Source organism: Entelurus aequoreus, linkage group LG09, assembly GCF_033978785.1.
Source record: "Entelurus aequoreus isolate RoL-2023_Sb linkage group LG09, RoL_Eaeq_v1.1, whole genome shotgun sequence".
Taxonomy (NCBI): domain Eukaryota; kingdom Metazoa; phylum Chordata; class Actinopteri; order Syngnathiformes; family Syngnathidae; genus Entelurus; species Entelurus aequoreus.
Genome location: NC_084739.1, coordinates 58,431,879 through 58,455,485, shown reverse-complemented (window position 1 = coordinate 58,455,485; position 23,607 = coordinate 58,431,879). Strand labels below are relative to the sequence as shown.

The following is a 23,607-nucleotide window of genomic DNA, read 5'->3' as shown; positions in this document are numbered from 1 at the left end:
TTGTAATTGTTGGCTCTTGGCTTCAACACCAACACGTGTGTGAGTAGGTACAAGGCGCCAACTAGTGGTGAGGATAAAGAAAAAACAAGGTGAAGTTACAGAGACAAGTCTTTTTACAACTTCGAATTGCTGCACAGACTCACAACTCTTACACGGCAGAAATGTAGCAAAAAGTCATTTGTGAAGATTTTGACAGATTTCTTTTTAACCTACGGACAAATCATAATACGGACCGACAACGCTCATGCAGCACACACATTAGTACACATTTTAGTACTCAGACATATTGGTTTACAGACGCACAGATTGAGATATGCATTTGCAAATAATTTTGCTACAATAATACTTCCATACATTGTGCTATTAAATCTTACACATATACAAATCGGTTAGCTGATCCAACATAATATAGGGCTACCGAGCGAGAAACCTGGTAATATTGCATACATGAAAATAAAAACAATTCTGGGCTCCTTCACAGCACTTATAGTGAGACATTCTTCAAGCTTACTCATTTTATTTATTTTCTCGATTTTACAGAAAGCAAGAGGATGTGTAAGCAGCTATCTGTTCTTCTTTTGGTAAAGATTTTAAATCTCCTTTTCTTTCAAGATATTTACAAAAAAATATATATTTGGGCAGAGATGTCTTTTTTTGTCATCTTAATGTCTCTCTGGCGTCATTGGATTGAACCACTTAGCATGCAACTCGCCACTCTGCTATCATAAGCCCGAGCCCAAGTGAGTCGAGCGTTTGGGCTCGGGCTTTTTGTGTTGAGCTGTTTAAAAAAGCATAAAGATTAAAACACATTTCATTAACGCAAATTAATTGTCCGTTCATGGTGTTAAAACTTGAAAATTATCTGTCTTATTAGTGATGAAAAATTATGTGTATCTGCTACTACGCGATTAATTTTGAGTTAACTATGAACAATGCAATTAATCACAATTAAATATGTTAATCGTTTGACAGCCCTAATACATATATATACACACACATATATATATATATATATATATATATATATATATATATATATATATATATATATATATATATATATATATATATATATATATATATATATATATATATATATATATATATATATATATATATATATATATATATACACACACACAGGCCCCCAGATGCATTTTTACTGACCAATATGGCCCCCATAGTGAAAATAATTGCCCATGCCTTTTTAGCGTATAGATTTTTATAAATTTACGGTAATTACTAAATGAGTATTGGCAGTTAAGCTGCAGAAAAACATTTAGGGGGGGAGGGCATTACATTTTTTCAGGGAGGCCCCTGCCGAAAATTGATTCCCGCCTCGTAAAGCTGCAATTCTGGGGCTTTGTCCATCCACAACTGATTACTTCATGTAAGACAAACACATACTCATGGTTATCGTGAAAATATGTGTCTGAAATTATTTAGGCCTTTATCATGTCCGAGAATAAAAAGCGTTGGCCATTTCTGTAGTATTAATTGTAATGAACTGTTGTTGATCCAATGATGTCTTTCTTGTTTAAAAGCTAAATACAATATTAACTGCTCTTCGTTCATGCACATAATACATATTAATCAAGTGTTTGGATGTATTTGTTAAATCAATGTATTCTTGGTTGCCAAAAAGAGGTGCACAGTAATATTTTTGTATTAACACATCTCATCTGTGTATACATTACGAGAATAACCTTAGGAGCTGTACAGATGACGTGTCCGAATCACTAAGATGTTGTTTGGGGTTGATTTCAGCTTTTAAAGGGTACTTCAACACGTAAACAGAACTATGTGTACTTTATTATCATATATGTATCTCTCTTATGGGTATAAATGATACTTCAACATGTAAACAGTACAGTATGTACTTTATCATATATGTAACTCTCCTGAATGAATACATCCAAATGCTTGATTAATATGTATTATGTGCATAAGCATAGAGCAGTTATTATAGTATGTAGCTTCTAAACAAGAACAAGGTTTAAGCACATCAACATGGGATCAATAACAGTCCTTTATAATCTCATTATTACTATGAAAATGGCCAACTCTGTCATTTTTTGGACACAATTAAAGCTTAAATAATTTCAAACACATATCCTTACGAGAATCACAAATATAAGTGTTTGTCTCACATGCAGTTAGTAATCAGTTGTAGACAGACAAAGCCCGAAAGTGGTATACGCGGCGGCAGGAATCCATTTTTGACACGGGAAAACAACGATAGCATCAAATGACAGATTTGACTTGCATCTGTGTGGATGTCACGATTGATGACTCGCCTGCTAATGGCATTATAGCAGTAAAATGAAATGTGTCTTGTTCAATGTCTCCCAGGTGCACACATATTACGTCGTGGAACATGTTAAATTCACGCATTTTGGTTTTGGAGGTGACTTCCTTATCTGACAAGGAAAAGCATCTGATTGGCTCCTATAACTTACCCCCACCCTTCATTCAATGTACGCCAGGGGTGTCCAAAGTGCGGCCCGGGGGCCATTTGCGGCCCGCAGCTAATTGTTTACCGGCCCGCCACACATTCTGGAAATACTATTGTAAAAATAAAAAAGAGCATTAAAAAAAGTGGAATGAGGTGAAATCTAACGTGAAAAAGTTGCAATGTTGACACAAAAGCTGCCATGCAGGCTGTTTTTTTTTCTTTTGTCTTTCTTCATTTTTCTTTTTTTGCCATTGCTCAAAAAAAAAAAATTATGACAAAAAATCCACGTTATAATGAATTATTTTCAGGGCTCCAATTACTTCAAATATTTCACTTTAAAATGTTTTATGTGGTAAATATTGCATATATTGTATAGTAGCCATATAAAAACATCAACGTTTTCTTTGACAAAAGCGCATAAAGCAAACAAAATAATAGTTCCAGCATAAAATCGACAGATATATCTGAAGTTGATCTCGTAACTTAAGTGTTGAAAGTAAAAGAAAAACCTAATAAAAATGTATCACTTTATGAGTTGGGCACCTTTTGCATTTTTCACTGTGATGACTCAAAAATATGAAAGAATTAAAACCAATGGTGTCCTGCATTATTGATCTTTTAGGGCTCTAATTACTAAATACTGCATATTTCAGTTTTACTATAAAAAAAACTAAGTTGTTTTTGACAGAAAAGCCATAAAACTTTTTTTTAAATTTGTATTACTTTATATCAACTTGAAGTTGATATAGAGATTTACTGTAAGCGTTAAATAATTTAAAAAAAAATAATAATCTGACTTATTTTTAACATTTTAATGACTGAGACCCTTTATGGTCCCCGGGACCCCTAAAGGTAAAATAAATAAAAAATGCATATATTTTGTTATGGTTTGAAAATGAAAAATATCAAAATGGCCCCCACATGCTTTAATTTTAGCGTGTGCGGCCCTCAGTGGAAAAAGTTTGGACACCCCTGATGTACGCCATTAAAGAGCTGTGATTGGATATATTCCAAACTTGTCCTACCCATCGACAAGACAAAATTAAATATGATTGAATTTCGTTTCTGTCAAAATTTTTGTCTCGTATTTATACTTTATCATGTCAGTTACTTGTTTTATCGTCTTCGTCAACGTGCCTTTGTTTTAATTACTGATCATCTTATTTTCACCTGCTCCGATGTAATAAATAAATAGATAAATAAAATAAACAACTTGCAGCCCAGGGCGGGCATGGCTTATACTGGGGACTGGTCGAGCGGACAGTAGCGGCAGCACTACTAGTATTATTTTTTTATGGAGAGCAAAATCGGGACTGGGTAAACACTGGCAAGAAAGACGTAAAACAGGATTTCAATTTTTTTTGGTTTAGGTCCAACTTACACAGTTCATTCACAGTGTGTTTGTGTGCAGTTTTGTGTCTGTGTGCGTGCGTGCGTGCGTGTGCAGTTGTGTGTGGCGTGTAGGATGCAACAGCAGGTGATGAAAATTTGCGGCGGTAGGACAACATATGATAATTCAGAAATAAAACCTAAATTTGCATATATATATATATATATATATATATATATATATATATATATATATATATATATATATATATATATATATATTTTATAATATGCATTAAAATAGGTCAAGCATAGACCGTCTGTCAGTGAAAAATGGCCAGCCATTTTTTTCCTGCTCTTTCATTGTTTTCATGATTGGGGAATTTTTTATCAGAGCCACAAAGAGAAAATGACTCTTAAACTAATCCGATTCAGCCTTGCGAACAGCTTGCAACAATCTTCTTCTGATTTGCTGTGATATTCGCCAGAGACACATAAATCTGTGCCAGCCGCAGACTGTATATTTTTGTTGAAGGAGCACAGTTCGCTCCCAGTCAAACCTGTCTCAACCTTTTCATATTGGCATGTTTATTAACCACATGACAAGACCTCACAGAACAAATTGCATGCCTCATTGATGATGGCAAACAGGCTAATTCCCTAGCAGAAATATGCCGGGTAGTGCGAGAAGACTTGATGGTGGAAGTTTCTGAAAACAGTTTTGCAGCTAATCCAAGCCACCTGCTTAATGGAGCAGACTTTTCGCATGATCACACATACCATGCATGCAATAAAACACTGATAACTGCTAAAAATACTTAAGAGTGGTACCTGTAGGGCCAGTTAAAAAGTATTAAAGCTTCACTGATAGTATGAAGTTTTTGAAATCCTTGTACTTTTAAAAGAAATATGTCCTGTGCAGCCAAATCGTATTATACATGTATATACAGTACACTGTAACATTAGTCTATACAGCTTATTGGTAAGCACTTAAGCTCCACAAAGATAACTGTCCCATAAAAATAATCTGAATTCCATAACAAGCACAAACCACAGACCTTAACCATGTGCCGCTTTTAAACGGGATGAGTACCTTTCATGTCCTTTGTCCTTATTTTTCTTGTCATACATCTATTTTCGTCAATTAGCCTAGTGTTGCATTGACAGCATTCTTTCAAAACACACTCCGGTTTAGATAGATATTTAATAATCTCTTTGGCTTTAGCAGGAAGAATAAAATAAATTGTGTAGAATAACGCTGAATTTAAAGGTGCTGTTTGCAACTTGCTCACAGTAACATTTTTCAAAGCAAAAAATATAACAACACCTTTGGCTAGCTTATGTTACCATTAGTGGTTTAACAGAACACATTTGTTTGACAATTAACTATATTTTTCACAATTACAAAGTTTATGTAATAAAAAATTTTAACAGCCCAAATAAACAAGACCACTGTTGTCACAATGATTCAGAAATAAAAGAAATACAAAACAACATAAAAAAAGGCTCTGGAGTTCAATGCTGGATTTCACCTCAGAGGGTAAAGATGAATCTACCCAGCTGGCACAAGACATTAAAACAACGTTGAGATCTTGTTTAATTAGGTGCTGGCGTTGAGAAACTCAAACATAACTTTGAAACAACATGGTTTTGACCATATTTAATCAATGTTGGGTTCTGACGTTGATTAACCATTGAATTTTGGTCATTTCCCAACCATTATTCTACAACACAAATACAACGTTGAATCAACATGCTTTTTGTCGTTTATTCAATGTAATGTTGTGACAATGATTTGACCATTGAAATTTGATCATTTCCCAACCAACAACGTGGATACAACGTTGGACATCAACGTTGTCTCAATTTACAAATACAACTATTTTGCATCCTTCTTCAAAGTCAGTTTTTAAGGACATATATGGATAATCAATGTTGTATCAATGTCCTGTGCCTGCTGGGTAAGGAAAGTGAGGCACCAACCAAGAATTACAAGGTGTCATGATCCGTGGTCCGGATCATGATTTTGCTTTGTTCTGTTAGTTTTGGACTCCCTGAGTTCCTGTTTTGTGCACTTCTGGGTTTGTTTTGGTTACCATGGGTACTAATTGGTTTCACTTGCCTCTGATAAGTGTTCAGCATGTTCACCTGCTGCGGAGCACTAATCAGAGAGCTATTTATTCACGTTGCTCGCCACACTCGGTCTGGCTTCATTGTTTGCGGTATGCAAAAGTCACGCAGGTTGATTTCTTGTTTCTTGGCTTCTAGTTCATGATTCCAGTGCTAAGTTTTGGTTCTTCAGCTTCTCGTGCGAACAGCACGCTTTCCTTTTGCTTGTTTCCTGTTTTTGGTTTAAGCTATGATTTATGACAATAAATCATACTCCTACCTTCACGCTTTGTCCGGAGTTGTCCGTTCTGTATCCCGGGAGAACGACCCCGCAGTGAGCTGCGACCCTCCTCGTGACACAAGGAAGGAGTTGTTTAATGAACTTGTCAAAGAAGTTGGCACCAATAAAATTGGAGTAACACACTTTGCTGTAATAGATTGCGATCCCACGAGGTGCTATTGTTGAAGAAGGCAAAGTACAGTTGGAAGGCTTTTGTTCATTCCGTGTATCTTTGTTACAAAAAACGTACCGTAAAAATTCTGGACTGTTTATATCGTTGTGGGTGGGAAACTTGCAAAAATCAACAGTAATCAATATAGTACTCAATTTCCCTACTTTATAGGCAATAACATGGACATCTTTAAAAAGTATCCTAATGTTGTATACAAGAGTAATGAGTACAGGTTTGTGTGTTTTTTGACTCAGACGACAACTATGTGTTTGAAGACGATCAGTTTAAGGAGCTCGAGGAACCAGAGGAGTCTGGTAGGTTCATATTTTTTGTTCTCCTCCACACTTCACAGTGACAATATGCTCTCCACCAAGCTGAATTGTAGGCTTCTGCTCATCGGACACCTCATTTGTTATCCCTTCAGCAGCTGGCAGTGGGCTTGCCCTCACCAAATGCAATATTGTGTATGCTTGCAATATCTGTTGACATGTACTGTAGTAGTAGAGCTGCAATAGTGTGCTACAAACTGTGCTTTGGCCCACTTGACACCTAAAGTCAGGTAGATTTTTGCTAGGATAACTCTTCCGATCTGTTTTCATGTTTGGTAAACTTCCCTTCCCCTTGCGTGCACCTTTGCCAGCTCCTAACAATAACTGCCACTTTTCCTTACACATTGATAGGTATAACAGCAAAACTTTAAAATAATATGCAAAGTCAAAAAGCCCACTATAAGCTCAGTTACACCTTTGCACATGCATGGAAGAAATTGAATATAGAAATATAAATAGACAGAATTCCTCTATATCGTGGGTGTTGTAAAATTATTAATTTGATTAATCAGATTAATCACACTGTAAACCTGTGATTAATCATGATTAATCATGGGTTAATATTAGCTTGTATACCCCAATATTTGGGCACCAATGCAATTAAGTACTCACAATGTCATACAGGAAAGTATTTTAAAAGTTTTACTGAACTGCAAGTAATTGATTTGCTCACAACGCAGACGATGTGTCGTGTGTTTACCTCGCACAGGATGCTGTAATCGGTGGCCATCCAGTGTTGTTTGCGAACCTTCACTTCCCTTACTTGTCCCACTAGTCTTTTCTTCTGTTTGAACAGTAAAGTTTTGGTACTTACTGATATTATTTAGCTACTAATAATCTGCATCTTCCTTGTTGGATGTGATCTTGCTAAATTAACCGAAAGAGCAAAAGAGGACTTAGTTTGTCCAAAAATTGACTTACACCATCAACTGTAAACTGGAACTGCCTTAAAAATGTTGTTAATGCATGAATGCAAATGTGGGGCTTTTTTTTTTACTTTGCCGTTTGCATTGTCTTTCCAGCTTATTATAGGAATTGTTATGTTTTGTGTAGAATGCAATCTGTATGTTTCTGAAATATACTCTATGACTTCCACAACTCGCTAACTTTCATTCTTTCTGTCTTCTTGCCACAGGTCATGGAGAGATTGTTCAGAGGATCTTAGATATCATACGTTTCTTATGGGCCATACTTCAAGCCATGATGGATGGACTGACACAATGGCTTAACCTGCTGACTAAACAGTATAGGGAAACGTCTGCAGTTCTATGCAATGAACGCTACTTCCTAATAAAAAAAATACAGCAAGTAAGCACAATTTATTTAAAATAAGTCACCTGAAACAGATTGTGATCTCATTCCTAAAAAACTCAATTAACAGCCTAACACAACAGCGGACTCTTTGGCCGACCAGTCATCTCAAGGAAGTGAGAGTTGTCATTCGAGTCAAACTGATACGGATTTCTCTACACTTTGCAGGTTAGTACAAAAAAAATGTGTGCATTAAAAAAAAAATTGTTTTATTTTTTTAGACCTGCACGAATTAATGGCATAAAAATAAGTATGAATGAACACTGTCTTGCTCATAGCTGCAGGTACAACTATGTTTTACCTCTGCCAGGAGGTAATGTCATCCTTGCAGTCGGTTAGTTAGGAACATAACTTAAAAGGTTGTTGTGTAATTCAATAAAACTTTAAAAAAATGTGAGTGATTTTGTTTTGGGGCTGATCCAGATGATTTTTTTTCTAAATTACGTTATGTTACAAGCTTCAACCTGTGTATTTGTGTGTGTGCACCCACAGAGACAATGACAGTGGATGACTGACAAGAGGTTTCACTTTGTTTCTTTCATTCCGCTATATTGTAAAAAAAAGGGCACATTTCATTCAACTTTCAGAAATTGTCAGACATATACCGTATTTTTCGGAGTATAAGTCGCACCGGAGTATAAGTCGCACCTGCCGAAAATGCATATTTAAGAAGGAAAAAAACATATATAAGTCGCATTTTTGGGGGAAATTTATTTGATAAAAGCCAACACCAAGAGTAGACATTTGAAAGGCAATTTAAAATAAATAAAGAATAGTGAACAACAGGCTGAATAAGTGTACGTTATATGAGGCATAAATAACCAACTGAGAACGTGCATGGTATGTTAACGTAACATATTATGGTAAGAGTCATTCAAATAACTATAACATATAGAACATGCTATACGTTTACCAAACAATCTGTCACTCCTAATCGCTAAATTCGATGAAATCTTATATGTCTAGTCTCTTACGTGAATGAGCTAAATAATATTATTTGATATTTTACGGTAATGTGTTAATAATTTCCCACATAAGTCGCTCCTGAGTATAAGTCGCACCCCCGGCCAAACTATGAAAAAAACTGCGACTTATAGTCCGAAAAATACGGTAGTATGTTTAGTTAAAACTAGGTGGTGACTCTTTTTTTTTTTGGCCAGGCTGTGTATTTAGGTCTTTGAGTGCCGATCTGAAAATACTAATTACTATATCAAATTAATCCGCGACCCCGACAGACAAGTGGTAGATAATTGAATAGATGGAATACGGCTACTAGAGATGCGCGGTTTGCGGACACAACCGCGGAGTCCGCGGATAAACCGCGGGTCGGGCTGGTCGGGCGGGTGACATGACGAAAAAATAGATTTTAAATAGATTCTGGCGGGTGGCGGTTGAACCAATTCGCCTGAATCCTGGCACTGTAGATGCCATTTTATTCCTGCATAGTGCTAACAAAAAAAAAAAAGTAAGTAGACATACGGTTGGATATGTTAAACGAATTAGTCTACGTTACCTAGGCTATACCAAATAAGCCCATGTCTAACCTATATTGAGTTCGGTCAGCTGAATAATTTTGATGGTTACGTGTTGTTTGGGCGCACTACAATGCAAAGGAATTAAGGCAATTGCGTTGTTTATTGTGTTTTTTTTCTATTCGAGATATACTACTGTGTGTTAAATATTTGGCCTCGCTTTCAAGTGAAGCGCATCTCCGATTGGCTACAATGTAAGGCTATTTAGCCTGCTTTGTTTGTCGCGACCGTCTATTTTCATTATAATTCAAGTTTGATGATAAAGTGCAGTCTGATGGGTTTGATTTCCCCTTTTCAGCTATTTGCCTTGGCCAATAAGTTGCAGGTAATTTATTATTATTATTTATTTAATTTATTTTTGTTTAAATAGGGATGACATACATATGTTGTTGTATAATTTAAGTTTGTGCGCGTGATTGACAGCCTAAGGCTTATGAGGCACATTTTTTAATTATTTTTTTATTTCAACTTAAAAACGTATGAGCCTATGCCTATGCCTACAACATAGGCTATGTGTTTATCTTTATTTTCCTGCCTGTCGTTGACAATGGAGATTGTCTGATATTTTGTCATGGCTGCAGATCAATCAATAAAGGTTAATCTTTGTCGCGAAATTGTTCACTGTTTCACTGTGCACCCCGCCCTTGTCCCTATTTGAGCATTATAACGTTAACAAGTTAATATTCATTGAAATAAATTCAGAAAATTTTTTTTACCTAACGAAAATATAGGCCTAGTTTTTCTAAAACATTTTTTTAACTTCTTAAAAGCATCGTTCTGCTTGCTGCAACTGCGCACACAAAGTGTGAGGAACGCACTCCTGATCTGAGGGCATTGGCAACAATAGTCAACACTTTCTTAATGGAAATGACAATAATATTATAATAATGATAAATATTATTATCACGCATTAATATCTCTTAGCCACTAATGCGTGGCCAAGAGATATTAATGCGTGGCACGCATTGAATGTCTCTGCTGCATTGGATCAGTCTCCCTTCTTTAACAGGCAAAAGCTTTCTAACCTCACTAATGCCTTGCATCGTCTATATTAGATATATAACAACGGGCGGGTGGCGGGCGGGTGTGGTTTTGATAAAATGTTGGTTCGGGTGGATGGCGGGTGGATGACGACTTTTGTGATGCGGTTGCAGATTAAATAATTGCCTATCCGCGCATCTCTAACGGCTACTATATTTGCTACACTTATTTACCAAACAGTAAATATTATTCATTGTAATTTATTAAGTGAGTCATGCGACGAGTGCATTTTCCATAGCACTTACTAATTCTGTGTAATGAATGAAAGTAACATCTTTCATAAAACTACTATCAGTTGCTACGCTAATAGGAGCTTTAGTTGTTACTATCGACAATGGGCTTAATTCAAAATTACAGTATGGGGAATAATAATTTGATGTCCTGCTGATTTTGTAAATGTACCCACTTACAAAGACACGAACAGTGGGTTTTTTTGTGGGTTTTTACCGTACTTTTGCCTTAATGGAGAGATAGGATACGATAGACTTTTATTTATCCCACAATGGGAAAAATATATGATTGCACTGGAGATTTTTACATGTAGTACCATGATAAAATGTAATGAAAAACTACAAATGAGTAATAATAAATAATACATCAACCAATCAATCAATCAAAGTTTATTTATATAGCCCTAAATCACAAGTGTCTCAAAGGGCTGCACAAGCCACGACATCCTTGTCTCAGATCCCACATCAGGGCAATAACAAACTCAACCCAATGGGATACAATGAGAAACCTTGGAGGGGACCGCAGATGTGGGGACCCCCCACGGGCAATGGACGTCAAGTGGATCTAGTTAATAGTGTGAGAGTCCAGTCCATAATGCGGCCAGCAGGGGATCATCTTGAGTGGAGACAAGTCAGCAGCGCAGAGACGTCCCCAACTGATGCACAGATGAGTGGTCCACCCCGGGTCCCGACTTTTAAAAGCTAGCGCCTTATCTGTGGTCACCTAATGACCTCCACATGCAGGAGGGGGGCAGAGCAGAAAAGAGACGGCAGATCAACTGGTCTAAAATGGGGGTCTATTTAAAGGCTAGTGTATACAAATGAGTTTTAAAATGGGACTTAAATGCTTCTACTGAGGTAGCATCTCTGTTACATATTGCGCACTGAGGATTGCACAATAAATAATAAAACAAAAACACGATACTAACACTCATATTGTAACTAAGTAAGAAAGTCAATTTTATTTATAAAGCGCGCGTGAGCCGAGGAGTCACAAACACGGAGTAGTCCGGAGGGCACAGCTCGTTACATCGCTTTTACCCCACTTTTTGGCTCGCTTCCTCCGCGGGACACTTGAGCGTAGCGGGTTAGCAGGTTCTGAGGCCAAGTGAGGAGGAAGTCTTGATGCTTTATCCTCAAAGTTGTGATTTAGACACACCGCATAAGTTTGATTTGGATCAGTAAGTGCCTGGCGGTCATATATTATCAACCCAGTGATATTTTGGCACAAAATACGTAACAAAGCAGCAGTAAACAGTAGTTTGAGCAGAGCAGGCAGACTGCGACCAGTACACGCTGGCACACACCGAGTAAAAAAAGCAGATCACCGTAATCACATAAATACATTCTAAAATCTAATGGCTGTGGGTAGAAAAAGACCTGCGGTAGCGCTCCTTCCTGCACTGTGGATGTAAATGTCTAATGCTGAAGGAGCTACTCAGGGCCTCCACAGTCGTGCATGGCTGGGAAGGATTGTGCATTATGGTAGTCAACTTTGTCTACCATCTCCTCAATGCTGTTTAGTGGGCAGCTTATGACAGAGTCACCTCTCTTAATCACTTTATTAAGTATGTTCCTGTCTGTCCCCACCCACAGAATATCAACAAAAATCCTGGCAAAACCCGCAATCACATTTAGATGAAATATTTGGTGAAATAACTATTTGAGCAACAAGCACACAAACTAGTCCTGTACCCCCAAGAGACCATTTTTGGTTTGATAATATGGAAAAGGAAGAAAATGCAAGATAAAAGGCATTTACCCTTAATGTGAAGCTCCATGCAACATCACACCTTGTGTTGGAATTAATTTTTTGAGAAATGTGACGGATCAAACCAGAATTGCTGGGAGGAGTTTGATGATTAAAAGGGAGCTTAGACCACAGGAAACATAATTTTTTACCTTCAACTTACTCATAGCACTTTGACACTGTCATTACATTCACCCACTTAGGAACAACTTGGTTTTTTGTCCAAGTTTACTTGTACATGGTTATGAGGGGACTGTGGATCAAACCCACAGCCATCAGTTTGGGAGACAATTGCCACATCTTAGCAGACCTACCTGGTCGATCAACAGATCTCTTTAGGCGAGGAAAGCACACCGAATACTGTCCTTCTTGAGAAAATGGCTGCCTTACAATTCCTGTATACCTCAAGAACTGTACTGTGGAGGAGGGATCAGCAGCTGAGTGTGAGTTTGGAGCCACACTGTCCCCACTCCTCCTGACTACAGCCAGAAAACTGAAATTGGGTTGTGGATGGGTCTTATAGCATTGCAGAGATTCATAACATATGTCCAATATCAAGAAAAGAGTAGCTAGAAAAAACACATTAATATCCTAGAGTGGCCAAGCCAGTTTCTGTATTGTAATCAAATAGAAAATATGTGGAGGCAGCTGAAATTTCAAGTTACCAACCAAAAGTCTTGAAATCTTGAGTATTTAGAGAGTATCTGTAAAGACGACTGGACCAAAACCTCTGGTGAAATGTGTGCAACCCTGGTGACCTACTGCCAGAAACTTCGGATTTCTGTGCTAGCCAACAAACCAACGCGGGAAGGTGTGATCATATGTGGGAAAAATAGCTCCGAGTATGTAGTCAGATTTATCACTCTCGTATGCTAAAATTGCTCTGGTTATTCAATAATGAAAGTGTTGTGTTTTCATCTTGTATATTCTTCCTTTTCTCCATCTCTCAGCTCTTTAGAAGATAGCCAGGCTGCAGAGGTCTTGTCTGCCCCCAGACCAAGCCTCGGCAGCACTGCCAACCTCTTGCATCCTGAGCTCCCCCATGGAAGCAGTGACCACTTAGCAGAACAGTCCATTCAACAACACAGACACTCCAGAACAGCCAGTGAGGTCCTGGGAGACAGGTAGAGACAGTAAATGACAGAAGGCAACTTATGATCCACAATGTGTATTTATACAGGACAAGTATTTAGGTGTGAAACAACTGTTATTTTGTTGACCCTGTGAGAATCAGAACAAGAATCCGACATTATTTGTGTTTGAAAATCCCTTTTCCCCACACGGGTCTGGGACACACAGTCACTCCAAGGCCTGCTTTGACAGTCCCTCAAGCATCTATTAGATTTTCCCCCCGACACTTAGGTAGTCAAGTCCTGAAACCTCACCAGGGAGGCGTTCAAATAGATGCCTGAGTTTAGATCCCTCAACTGGTTCCTCTCGATGTAGATGGGCAACAAATCTGCTCTGAGCGTCTTCATAATGGCTGAGGTCCTCACACTACCTGTGCGAGTGAGGACACTTTTTTTAAACTATCCATGACCTTGTTCTTTTAGTTCAGACCTGGGCATTGTGCGGCCCGCGGGCCGCATCTGGCCCTTTGTACGTCCCTGTCCGGCCCGCGTGAGGCCAATTATAAATTACAAAATAAATTTTAAAAAGCATCTATTTCGAGTGTGCAATACAACGGTGCTGCTTTTGTTTTGAAAAGCGTTATTTGTATTACTTCCGTGTGGACGTATGCTCGTGCGCGCAGCGGCAATCTCAAATTACTAAATACATTTTAAAAAACATCTTTGTCGTGCGTGCAATACAACTGTGCTGCTTTTATTTTGAAAAGTGTTATATGTGCGTATGTCCTGTGAGGGAAGGCGCACAGCGACAAGTGATGCCCGGTTATCCCCGAGACACTAAAAAGAGAAAAGTTGATGACGAATGGCGTGTTTTCAACAAGACATGGACTGCCAAGTAAAGGTAAAGCTGTGTGCTTATTTGTGGTACACACGTTGCTGTGTTTAAAGAATATAGTGTAACGACCTGCTGAAGTAGATGTTGTCTTCTTGAGTTGCGTAAATGAGGAGTGAGGAGACGTGCGTGTGGAAGGAACGAGATATGTTGAACTGTGTTAGTATAGCTTGCTCAATAAAAGTTTAAAAAGAGCGTCAGACTTGATGTGCACTTCTTCTGGATGCTACAATTGGGGTCAGAAGTAAAACTTTGCGCATACTGCACTGTTTGTGTGCTACGTCATCGGGAGGTACGTGCCACGTGAGGAGCTCGCCGCAAAGAGAGAGAGAGAGAGAGAGAGAGAGAGAGAGAGAGAGAGAGAGAGAGAGAGAGAGAGTGTTTACAGGTGCAGCCACGCTGCTTGCCACGGGGGGAATTCCGCCCTCAATGAAGACTCCCAGGTTTGATGGCAAGGCGAACTGGGAGGCATTTCATCCCACTTCTGACATCAATTGTAGCGTCCAGAAGAAGTGCACACCAAGTCTGATGCACTTTTTAAACTTTTATTGAGCATGCTATACTAACACAGCTCAACTTATCTCGTTCTTTCCAAAAGGAAAACCAATCCTCACTCCTCATTTCCGCAACAGCAACGCTTACTCCTTCTTCGCCAATCACCTTACAGGCGTGCTACGTTCACAACGTTTTCTTATCTGGTTAAATAAAGGTTCTACAACAAAGAGGATGCAGGATAAAGTGACAGAAATTGACATTTTTGTATTGTAATGTACATCAGGAAGTGTTGTGTAAGAAAGTGTTAAAAATAAAACCATCAAAAGCCTTCTGCTTTTGTATAAAGATAAGTTAGGTTAAATGAAAATATTATTATTATTATTATCTATCTTACGGTATATCAAAAATAATTTGAGCAAAATTTAATTGAAATATTGTCAGTGTGGCCCTCCAGCAGTGCTCGGGTTGCTCATGCGGCCCCCGGTAAAAATTAATTGCCCACCCCTGTTTTAGTTACTACACAAAGACAAGAGATTCTCTCTTCATTCCTGTTACACGCAACAAGAACGTCTTCATGTCTCTTATTTAAAGTATACAACATTTGTTTTTACGAGCAGAAGAGCCCTTTACATTCTGAATGATTTCTTATACAAGTTTGCCTGTGCTGGGTTTAGAGGTCAAATCAGTACGTTATTCATGCAAAGCTTTTCTGTTTTACAGTTGAATAAATGTATGATAGACCTCACTGTGACACCTTTTTCTCTGTGTAGGTACATCTTCATTGAAGAGCTGGAGCAAAGTAGAATGTTCTACAACAATCAAAACCGTGTGCTACAGCTGCTCTTCGCCACACACAGTCTGTTGGCTGCCAACTCTGAGCATTTTTGTTATTTAATCATCATCTTGAATAATGTGGTCAGTGCCTCTGTAATATCACTGGTCCTGCCCCTTTTGGTCTTTGTATGGGCTATGTTGACTGTTCCAAGACCAACCAAAAGATTTTGGATGACTGCCATTGTCTACACAGAGGTACAGTACGCAGACTACAAACAAAATGTGTATTTGTGTATGCGTATTTATGTTTAGGGTTTTTTAACCATCATCATCTCCTGTATCATTTGAATCAGTTATTTTTCTTTCTTTGTGGTTTAAAAGGCTTTCCCACTAGGCCTTTGCTTATTGTGCTTAGGCATTCTTGACACCTAAAGTCAGATTTGTAGCCAGGCAAGTCCGATTTGGCTAGTACGAGTGTCATGATCTGATGCTGTACTCAAGTTTAGAACACTTTTCCTTGTTTAGGTCTGGACCGGGAAAAATTGGGCAGTAGCAGTGTTACAAGTAGCAACTTTACTAGTTTATCTACATTTCTTATGCTCGCTTTGTCGTAACAACAAATAGCTTTTCAGTGCTAAAGTTACTTTTGTGGCCAATTAGCATGGTAGCATCCACAGAAGTTGCGTTCTCCCACCTAAACACATCTTTTCTGTATAATTATACAGATGAAATACACGGCGCATTAATTTTAAAAACATTTCCTTTATCACAGATTTCTGCTCACTGCAGACTTTATGAGAGCCAACAAACATAATAAAAAATCACTTACTGTATAATGTCTGCTATCATTAGGATGCCGACTACTAGGATGTTCATATATTCCCTTTTAGACGAAAAATGTCTCATAATCCTTGCGAAGAAACGGCTTTTCGTGTCTTTCTCGCCAGTTCCAGGTTCTAAATGTCGCTATAAATAGTTTGTCTGCGTTAGCGCTTATAATAACAATATCACTAATACTTGGTTAATATTCAAGACACGAAATGTAAATGGAGTATTGTTGGCGCTTTGTGAATGATTATTGGATTTTATGGGCAAAATAAACGGTAAGCGGACTTTTATTTAATTTTTATTTAATATTTAGAATGCATTTTTTAAAAATCCATCCGTTGTCATGTCTTTCATAATGATTGTGAACGATAGACAAAAATCCAAAATAAATGCAGTTCCCCTTTAAGGACATGCACTCAGGTATTTCCTGAAGTTGACGCAATATAAAACAGCTAAACTGTGTGTTTGTGTATGCGCGTAAGTGCACGTGAACATGTGTATAAAGACTTAAGGTTGAAAGAAAATACAAAAATATTTAAATAATTAAATATTTGTGTATTTTTTTAATTATGAAACAAATTTGCTGTGGTCATTTTAAATGGATCATTTGTGCATATTATGGCAGCATAGTACAGAATGGGGCTTATAAATGTACTACTAAACAAAAACAAAGCAACACTTTTTCAGTCCAAAAGGAAATAAAGAGGTTACTTTATTTTAATAACCACACTATGATTTGTTTGTCACACAGTTGTATTGATCATATAGCAATGACTTGGATTGAAGTTAGAAACATTAAAAATAGTTTTGATGTAGTTTTGTCATTTTATTGTAGCTTATATTAGCTACATTTCTCTGGTGGGGAGCTTCAGTATAGTAAAGCTACATTTAATGTAGAAAACTTGCCCAACTCTGTATATTACTCTAATGCGTCGCTAATGCACAGTTATATATTGCAACTGCCATTTTACGCAATAGAAAGCATAACCATTTAAAATAATTTACATGGTCATATTTTTTCTTTTCCTTTCTGGAAACGTACTGCATCTGGTAGAAAAAGCATAAACATTGTTTTACCTTTGTTGTTTTTTAGCTGTGTGTATGCCAATAAAATCTCCTGCACACACAATTTAGCCCCTGTAGGCATCCCAAGTCCCCCAGGTTGAAAAAGGCTGATTTAATCAGCTGCCTTATTGGCATCTTAAATATTAATCGCCGGTGATTGTGCAGGGTCTTTCTCTGTTTTGACTTTGTCTAAATGTCTTCTTCTCCCTCTAGGTGATGGTGGTGGTAAAATATCTTTTTCAATTTGGATTTTTTCCTTGGAACAGTGTTTATGAGATTACTTTAAATGAAGACAAACCATTTTTTCCACCTCGCATCCTGGGTGTAGAGAAGACGGACACGTATATAAGATATGACCTTCTTCAGTTGCTGGCCTTGTTCTTCCACAGATCGTTGCTAATGGTGAGTTGTTTATTATTTGCCCTTGTAATTCATGTTATTATTGAATTGAATAACTATTTGATTAGGACGATAAATATTGATCAACATATGAGCAAATCATCACAGGAAATATGCCAGAATTAGCTACAATTGTTAGATTGCATCTGTTGTCCTAAATCAGGGGTGTCCAAATGTTACTCAGGGGACTGCATATATATATATATATATATATATATATATATATATATATATATATATATATATATATATATATATATATATATATATATATATATATATATATATATATATATATATATATATATATAATTATTATAATTGCTAATCAAGAGTATGTGAAAGTTCAACTCCTACTTTGTTTACTTCTATGACAACGTCCTTAAGGTTTTTTAATCAGTCAGAAATATCAAGCAGCTAAAATGCGCCAAACATGGTAAGTGTAGAGAGAGTGTTTTGCATTTTTTCCCATTATCCCTTGCAATGACTGGGTGTCATTTAGATTTTTTTAGGCTGATTGGACGTTTTTTTTTATAATATCCACAAAGTTCAATGAGCAGGTTGTGTTATGTGTTACCATGTTTGTTGAATTTTTGTGCTGGTTGATTTGTTTTGACTAGGGAATGTTGTTTTCATTGGGTCATATAAGTAAATGCTCTACTTCTAATACGTAAGAGTTCAATTAATGGCAGACTTTCTTTCGTTGGCCACCAGATATCAAGACAACGGCTTCATCCAGGCCACTGGATAATATATATATGATATGGATATGGATACCCGGCCAAACTGTTTATTGAACTTGTGCAGTCTCGCGGGCCAAATTTATGACGCCGTAATTTGGACACCCCTGTCCGAAGGGAAGTGACTTATATTTATATAGCGGGTTAGGGTTAAGGTTATCTTAGTGCGATATGATGGAGTCTTTCCTCGCATGACATGCATGATGACAATTCAAGATCCAAGCTTTTTGTGCAACTTTTGAGACATATTGTAATTTTTAGAAAAAATACATTAAATGCCAAATTATACTATTTTAGATGTTCCACTGTATGCCAATGAGATCTGTCATACAAATATAATGTGTCTGTATGTATATGTATATAGCGTTATGGCCTGTGGGACCACAAAGACCCCTTGGACGGACAAAGTACCTCAGCAGAGAATAGTGAGGAGAAAGAAGGAAAAAACAAAGCGTGTAGAGTAGACTCTGTCTGCACCACGGAAAACCCAAATATCACTGACCTGGAACAACTGGAAAAGGTATGTTGAATTCAGTGCAAAGACAATGACCACAGGAACTTTTTAATGACTGACAAATACTTGGGGTGTGATAAAACACGAGATGATCACGATATTTGGTTAAAGAGAAGGAGACGAGACAGTATTTTAACATTACTTTTAAGCAGGGGTTGACTTGGTCATTAATGGGGGATTTTGGGGTTCACATACAGTATGTATACTTAAAGATAAAGTGTGTTTATTATCGTGTTATTGTTAAGGGCGTTCACATATGCGATTATCCCCAAAAATGATCGCATTAACCATGTATAAACTGAGATTGGCTAAATGATTGTTGACAGCACATGCTCCTTCACCTTAACCTCAGATAGTTACCTGAAGGGCGCCGCAGGTTGCTCAGTGATCAAGTCAGTGCATACGTCAGTGCAAAGACTGGTGTGCTCTTTGGCAAATGTCACCTTGAAATACACCCAGATTAAAAATGGGTTCCTCAGTGTTTGGCATTCTGACAAAAAAAGTAGCCGTTTTGTTAAAATATCAGAGTCTTTTTTTAAAGGTAATTTAAACTATGCAAGCAAGTAATTTACTGTTATTCATCGCAATTAAGCAAAACTCAAAAGTGTGATTGATATGATTTAGAAAAATTAATCCTTTATTAAGTTAAAGTCCCAACGATTGTCACACACACACTGGCTTTGGTGAAATTTGTCCTCCGCATTTGACCCATTCCCATGTTCACCCCCTGGGAGGTGAGGGGAGCAGTGAGCAGCAGCGGTGGCCGCGCTTGGGAATCATTTGGTGATTTAACCCCCAATTCCAATCCTTGATGCTGAGTGCCCAGCAGGGAGACAATGGGTCCCATTTTTTGTAATCTTTGGTATGACTCAGCCGGGGTTTGAACTCACAACCTCCCAGTCTCAGGGCGGACACTCTAACCACAAGGTCACTGAGCTGTTTAGTTTATTATTATTTTGTATTGCTATGTAGATTCAGCATTTTCTTTGTACTTAATGTCGTTTGCTCCATTTTTCCATTTATGCTGGGTTTTTTTTGTTTACCATATTTTCCGCACTATAAGGCGCACCGGATTATAAGGCGCACCTTCAATGAATGGCATATTTTAAAATTGTGTTCATATATAAGGCGCACCGCATTATAAGGCGCATAAAATAGAAGCTACAGTAGAGGCTGGGGTTACGTTATTCATCCATTAGATGGAGCTGCGCTAAAGGGAATGTCAACAAAACAGTCAGATAGGTCAGTCAAACTTTATTAATAGATTACAAACCAGCGTTCTGACAACTCTGTTCACTCCCAAAATGAATAAACAGCTGTTTTATTATTTTCCCCGAGGTAAAGTCAGTGACATGGTGTTTTGTTTATCTTTTAACAACAGCAAGGTACAACATGTAGTGCAACATTTATATCACATAGTGGAGGGGAACTTTTCCCTGATTCAATAAACACGTAAAAAACAGTTATGCTGTTACGGTAAATCAAATGTTGCAATCACAATATAGTAACACTCGAAATAGTGCAGAGCAATAACAATATATCAATAACTCAACGTTGCTCAAACATTAATGTCACACAACACAACACACAAAATAAACATGTAAAGCTCACTTTATGAAGTTATTCCTCATCCACGAATCCCTCGAATTCTTCTTCTTCAGTGTCCGAATTAAACAGTTGGGCGGATACGGCATCCAACATGCCCGGCTCCGTCTCGTCGAAGTCGTCATTAATCGAGTCAGTGTCGCTGCTGCTCTATTCCCGTGTTCTTCTGCGTGACTGATCGTATTAAGTTTAAACTCTGCATCGTAACGTGTCTCTTAATAAGAGCCATTTTGGGGTCTTTACATAAACAAACAAATGGAAATGAAACGGCACGCCTCGCGCAGTCATATATCCCAGCATGCACCACGCGCTTCTTCTTCTTCTACGGGGGAAAATGAAGACGGGGGAAAATGAAGTCGGCGGCTGCTTACCGTAGTTGCGATTGATTGATTGATTGAAACTTTTACCTGTTGGAGGCTCAATATTGGTCCATATATAAGGCGCACCAGATTATAAGGCGCACTGTCAGCTTTTGACAAAATTGGAGGTTTTTAGGTGCGCCTTATAGTGCGGAAAATACGGTAATTTTACATTCTACATTAGTTCAGTAGCCCCTGAGCCACACTTTGGACTACCCTGCTTTTAGCACCCTTAGTCAGGGTAGAGTCTGTAACGTGACATCAACTTAGTGAGTACCCTCACTCTCGTAGTCTATTTTGCCTGTTTGCTTCCTTTTTTGAAAGAAAACGATGGTAATTAAAGAAAGAAGGGGAGTGTCACTGCAGTTGGAACTAATCGATATTTACAACACAAATGTTACTGCAAATTTAGAACCAAAGTTGGACACGGTGGAAGTAGGCTGCACACCCTCTAGATGAGTTGTACATAGGAAATGTCCTACAAGCTGATCAATCCCAGCCTTTTGAATTGTTTGGAGGTTCACATTCCGCTACGCAACCCACCAGAGCAAACGATTGAAGTGGGGAACACCAAGGCCAGCTCGAGTGTAAGGCACGGCCACTTCCATATTACGTGCTTTAGTACCAATTTAGTAACAATGCTACGCTTTGGTTTTTTAAGCTCCCCGTCAGTGACAGCTATTTGTACCCCGCAAGACCGCCTATCTCCTAAACAAAATATATCACAAGTTTTGAACCTCGTGAGATATCGTGACACGCCACGGCCCTAATAGATGCTGATGAAATAAGATTGTTTCCTGCCCAAATAAATCACTGTCTGTCATTCTTTTCAACACAGGCTAATGTGACCACACAACTCCTTTCAGCTGACTCAGCATCAGCTCATGACGAACAAGAAGTTATGCCTGGACTGAATCTTTCCGATAGCTTGAAAAGGGATGCATTGAGTGGGAGCAAGGAGGAGTTCGTTGATGAAGTCCAGCAGAAAAGTAGCGACCTTCACTTCCGCAAGAAACTGAAAGGGCTTAAAAAACAGAATTCTAAAGGTGCGTGCATGTTGCTGTGTTGCTCCTAAAAACTACTGGGTTGTGGATCAACAACGTCAATGGGTAACATTCCAATTTAAATGTCATATTGGCAGTTACCAATAGAGTTGATATTTCGCAACACAGAGCGTCTAATTCTCTTACACACCAATTACATATATCAGTTAATTTTAAGTTACATAATCCTCATAATGGGCACCACGGTGTCACAGATGTAAGTGCGTGTGCCTCACAATGTGAATGTCCTCGATTCGATTTATCTGTGTGGAGTTTGCATATTCTCCCCGTGACTGTGTGGATTCCCTCTGGGTACTCCGACTCCGTCCCACCTCCAGAGACATGCACCTGTGGATAGGTTGATTGGCAACACTGAATTGGCCCTAGTGTGTGAATGTGAGTGTGAATGTTGTCTATCTGTGTTGGCCCTGCGATGAGGTGGCGACTTGTCCAGGGTGTACCACGCCTTCCGCTTTAGTGCAGCTGGGATAGGCTTCAGCAACCCTCGCGAAACCAAGAGGGACAAGCGGTAGAAAATAGATGGATAGATGGATAATCCTCGTAATGAAGCATGGACTCCATGAGGCTTATTAATAGGAATGTTGACCGGTTATCACAATGTACTGTAATGTATAAAACGTATGAAAATATATTGTTTTTCATCTGCAATTTTTCATCATTTAAATTTGTATCTATTTTTTTGTAAACATGACTATTCCAGCAAAGTCCACTACAGAGAGTGCATATTCCAGCAAAGACCAAGCGAAAAAAAAAAAGAAAGACAAGAAAAGAGAAGCAGCCAGCCGTAAACTACAAACTATTGGACACAAGTTGAAACACGCATTAAAATATGGGTTTGTCAACGCTATTCATTCCATTTATTAATATAATACATTAATTACATGGCAGACTTAAACTTTTCCGCTAACAATGCTTTAACACTTGACATGTGCCTTTCTTGACAGGATTCAGGGTGTTTACAAGCCTATTCAAGGTTTCTTCATTGGTACTCTCAGAGCAGACTATCGGGTTGCCACTGATGTCTATGCACTTATGTTCTTGACTGATGTCATCGACTTCATCATCATCGTGTTTGGATTTTGGGCTTTTGGGGTGAGTAAAATATGGTTTTGTTTTGTTGTGCGGCACTTGGACACCAACTAGTGTAGGACGACAGTAACTGTGTCTGTTAGGACTTAGGTTTCAGAACCAGATGATCCCAGGTACAGATGTTCGATAATGGCTTTTTTGCCGATATCCGATATTCCGATATTGTCCAACTTTT

At 38.1% G+C, this 23,607-nt stretch overlaps 1 protein-coding gene across 1 annotated transcript in view; it reads left to right on the top strand.

Moving 5' to 3' along the window:
* piezo1 (piezo type mechanosensitive ion channel component 1 (Er blood group)) overlaps positions 1–23,607 on the top strand; it is a 200,316-nt gene that overhangs the window by 148,808 nt on the left and 27,901 nt on the right. The window contains exons 33-42 of the mRNA XM_062059009.1: positions 6,600–6,659; positions 7,810–7,982; positions 8,056–8,153; positions 13,489–13,662; positions 15,766–16,024; positions 17,876–18,064; positions 19,166–19,321; positions 22,118–22,325; positions 23,044–23,176; positions 23,288–23,435. Coding sequence (XP_061914993.1) covers positions 6,600–6,659; positions 7,810–7,982; positions 8,056–8,153; positions 13,489–13,662; positions 15,766–16,024; positions 17,876–18,064; positions 19,166–19,321; positions 22,118–22,325; positions 23,044–23,176; positions 23,288–23,435 — 1,598 coding nt within the window. The remainder of the gene's footprint in view (positions 1–6,599; positions 6,660–7,809; positions 7,983–8,055; positions 8,154–13,488; positions 13,663–15,765; positions 16,025–17,875; positions 18,065–19,165; positions 19,322–22,117; positions 22,326–23,043; positions 23,177–23,287; positions 23,436–23,607) is intronic.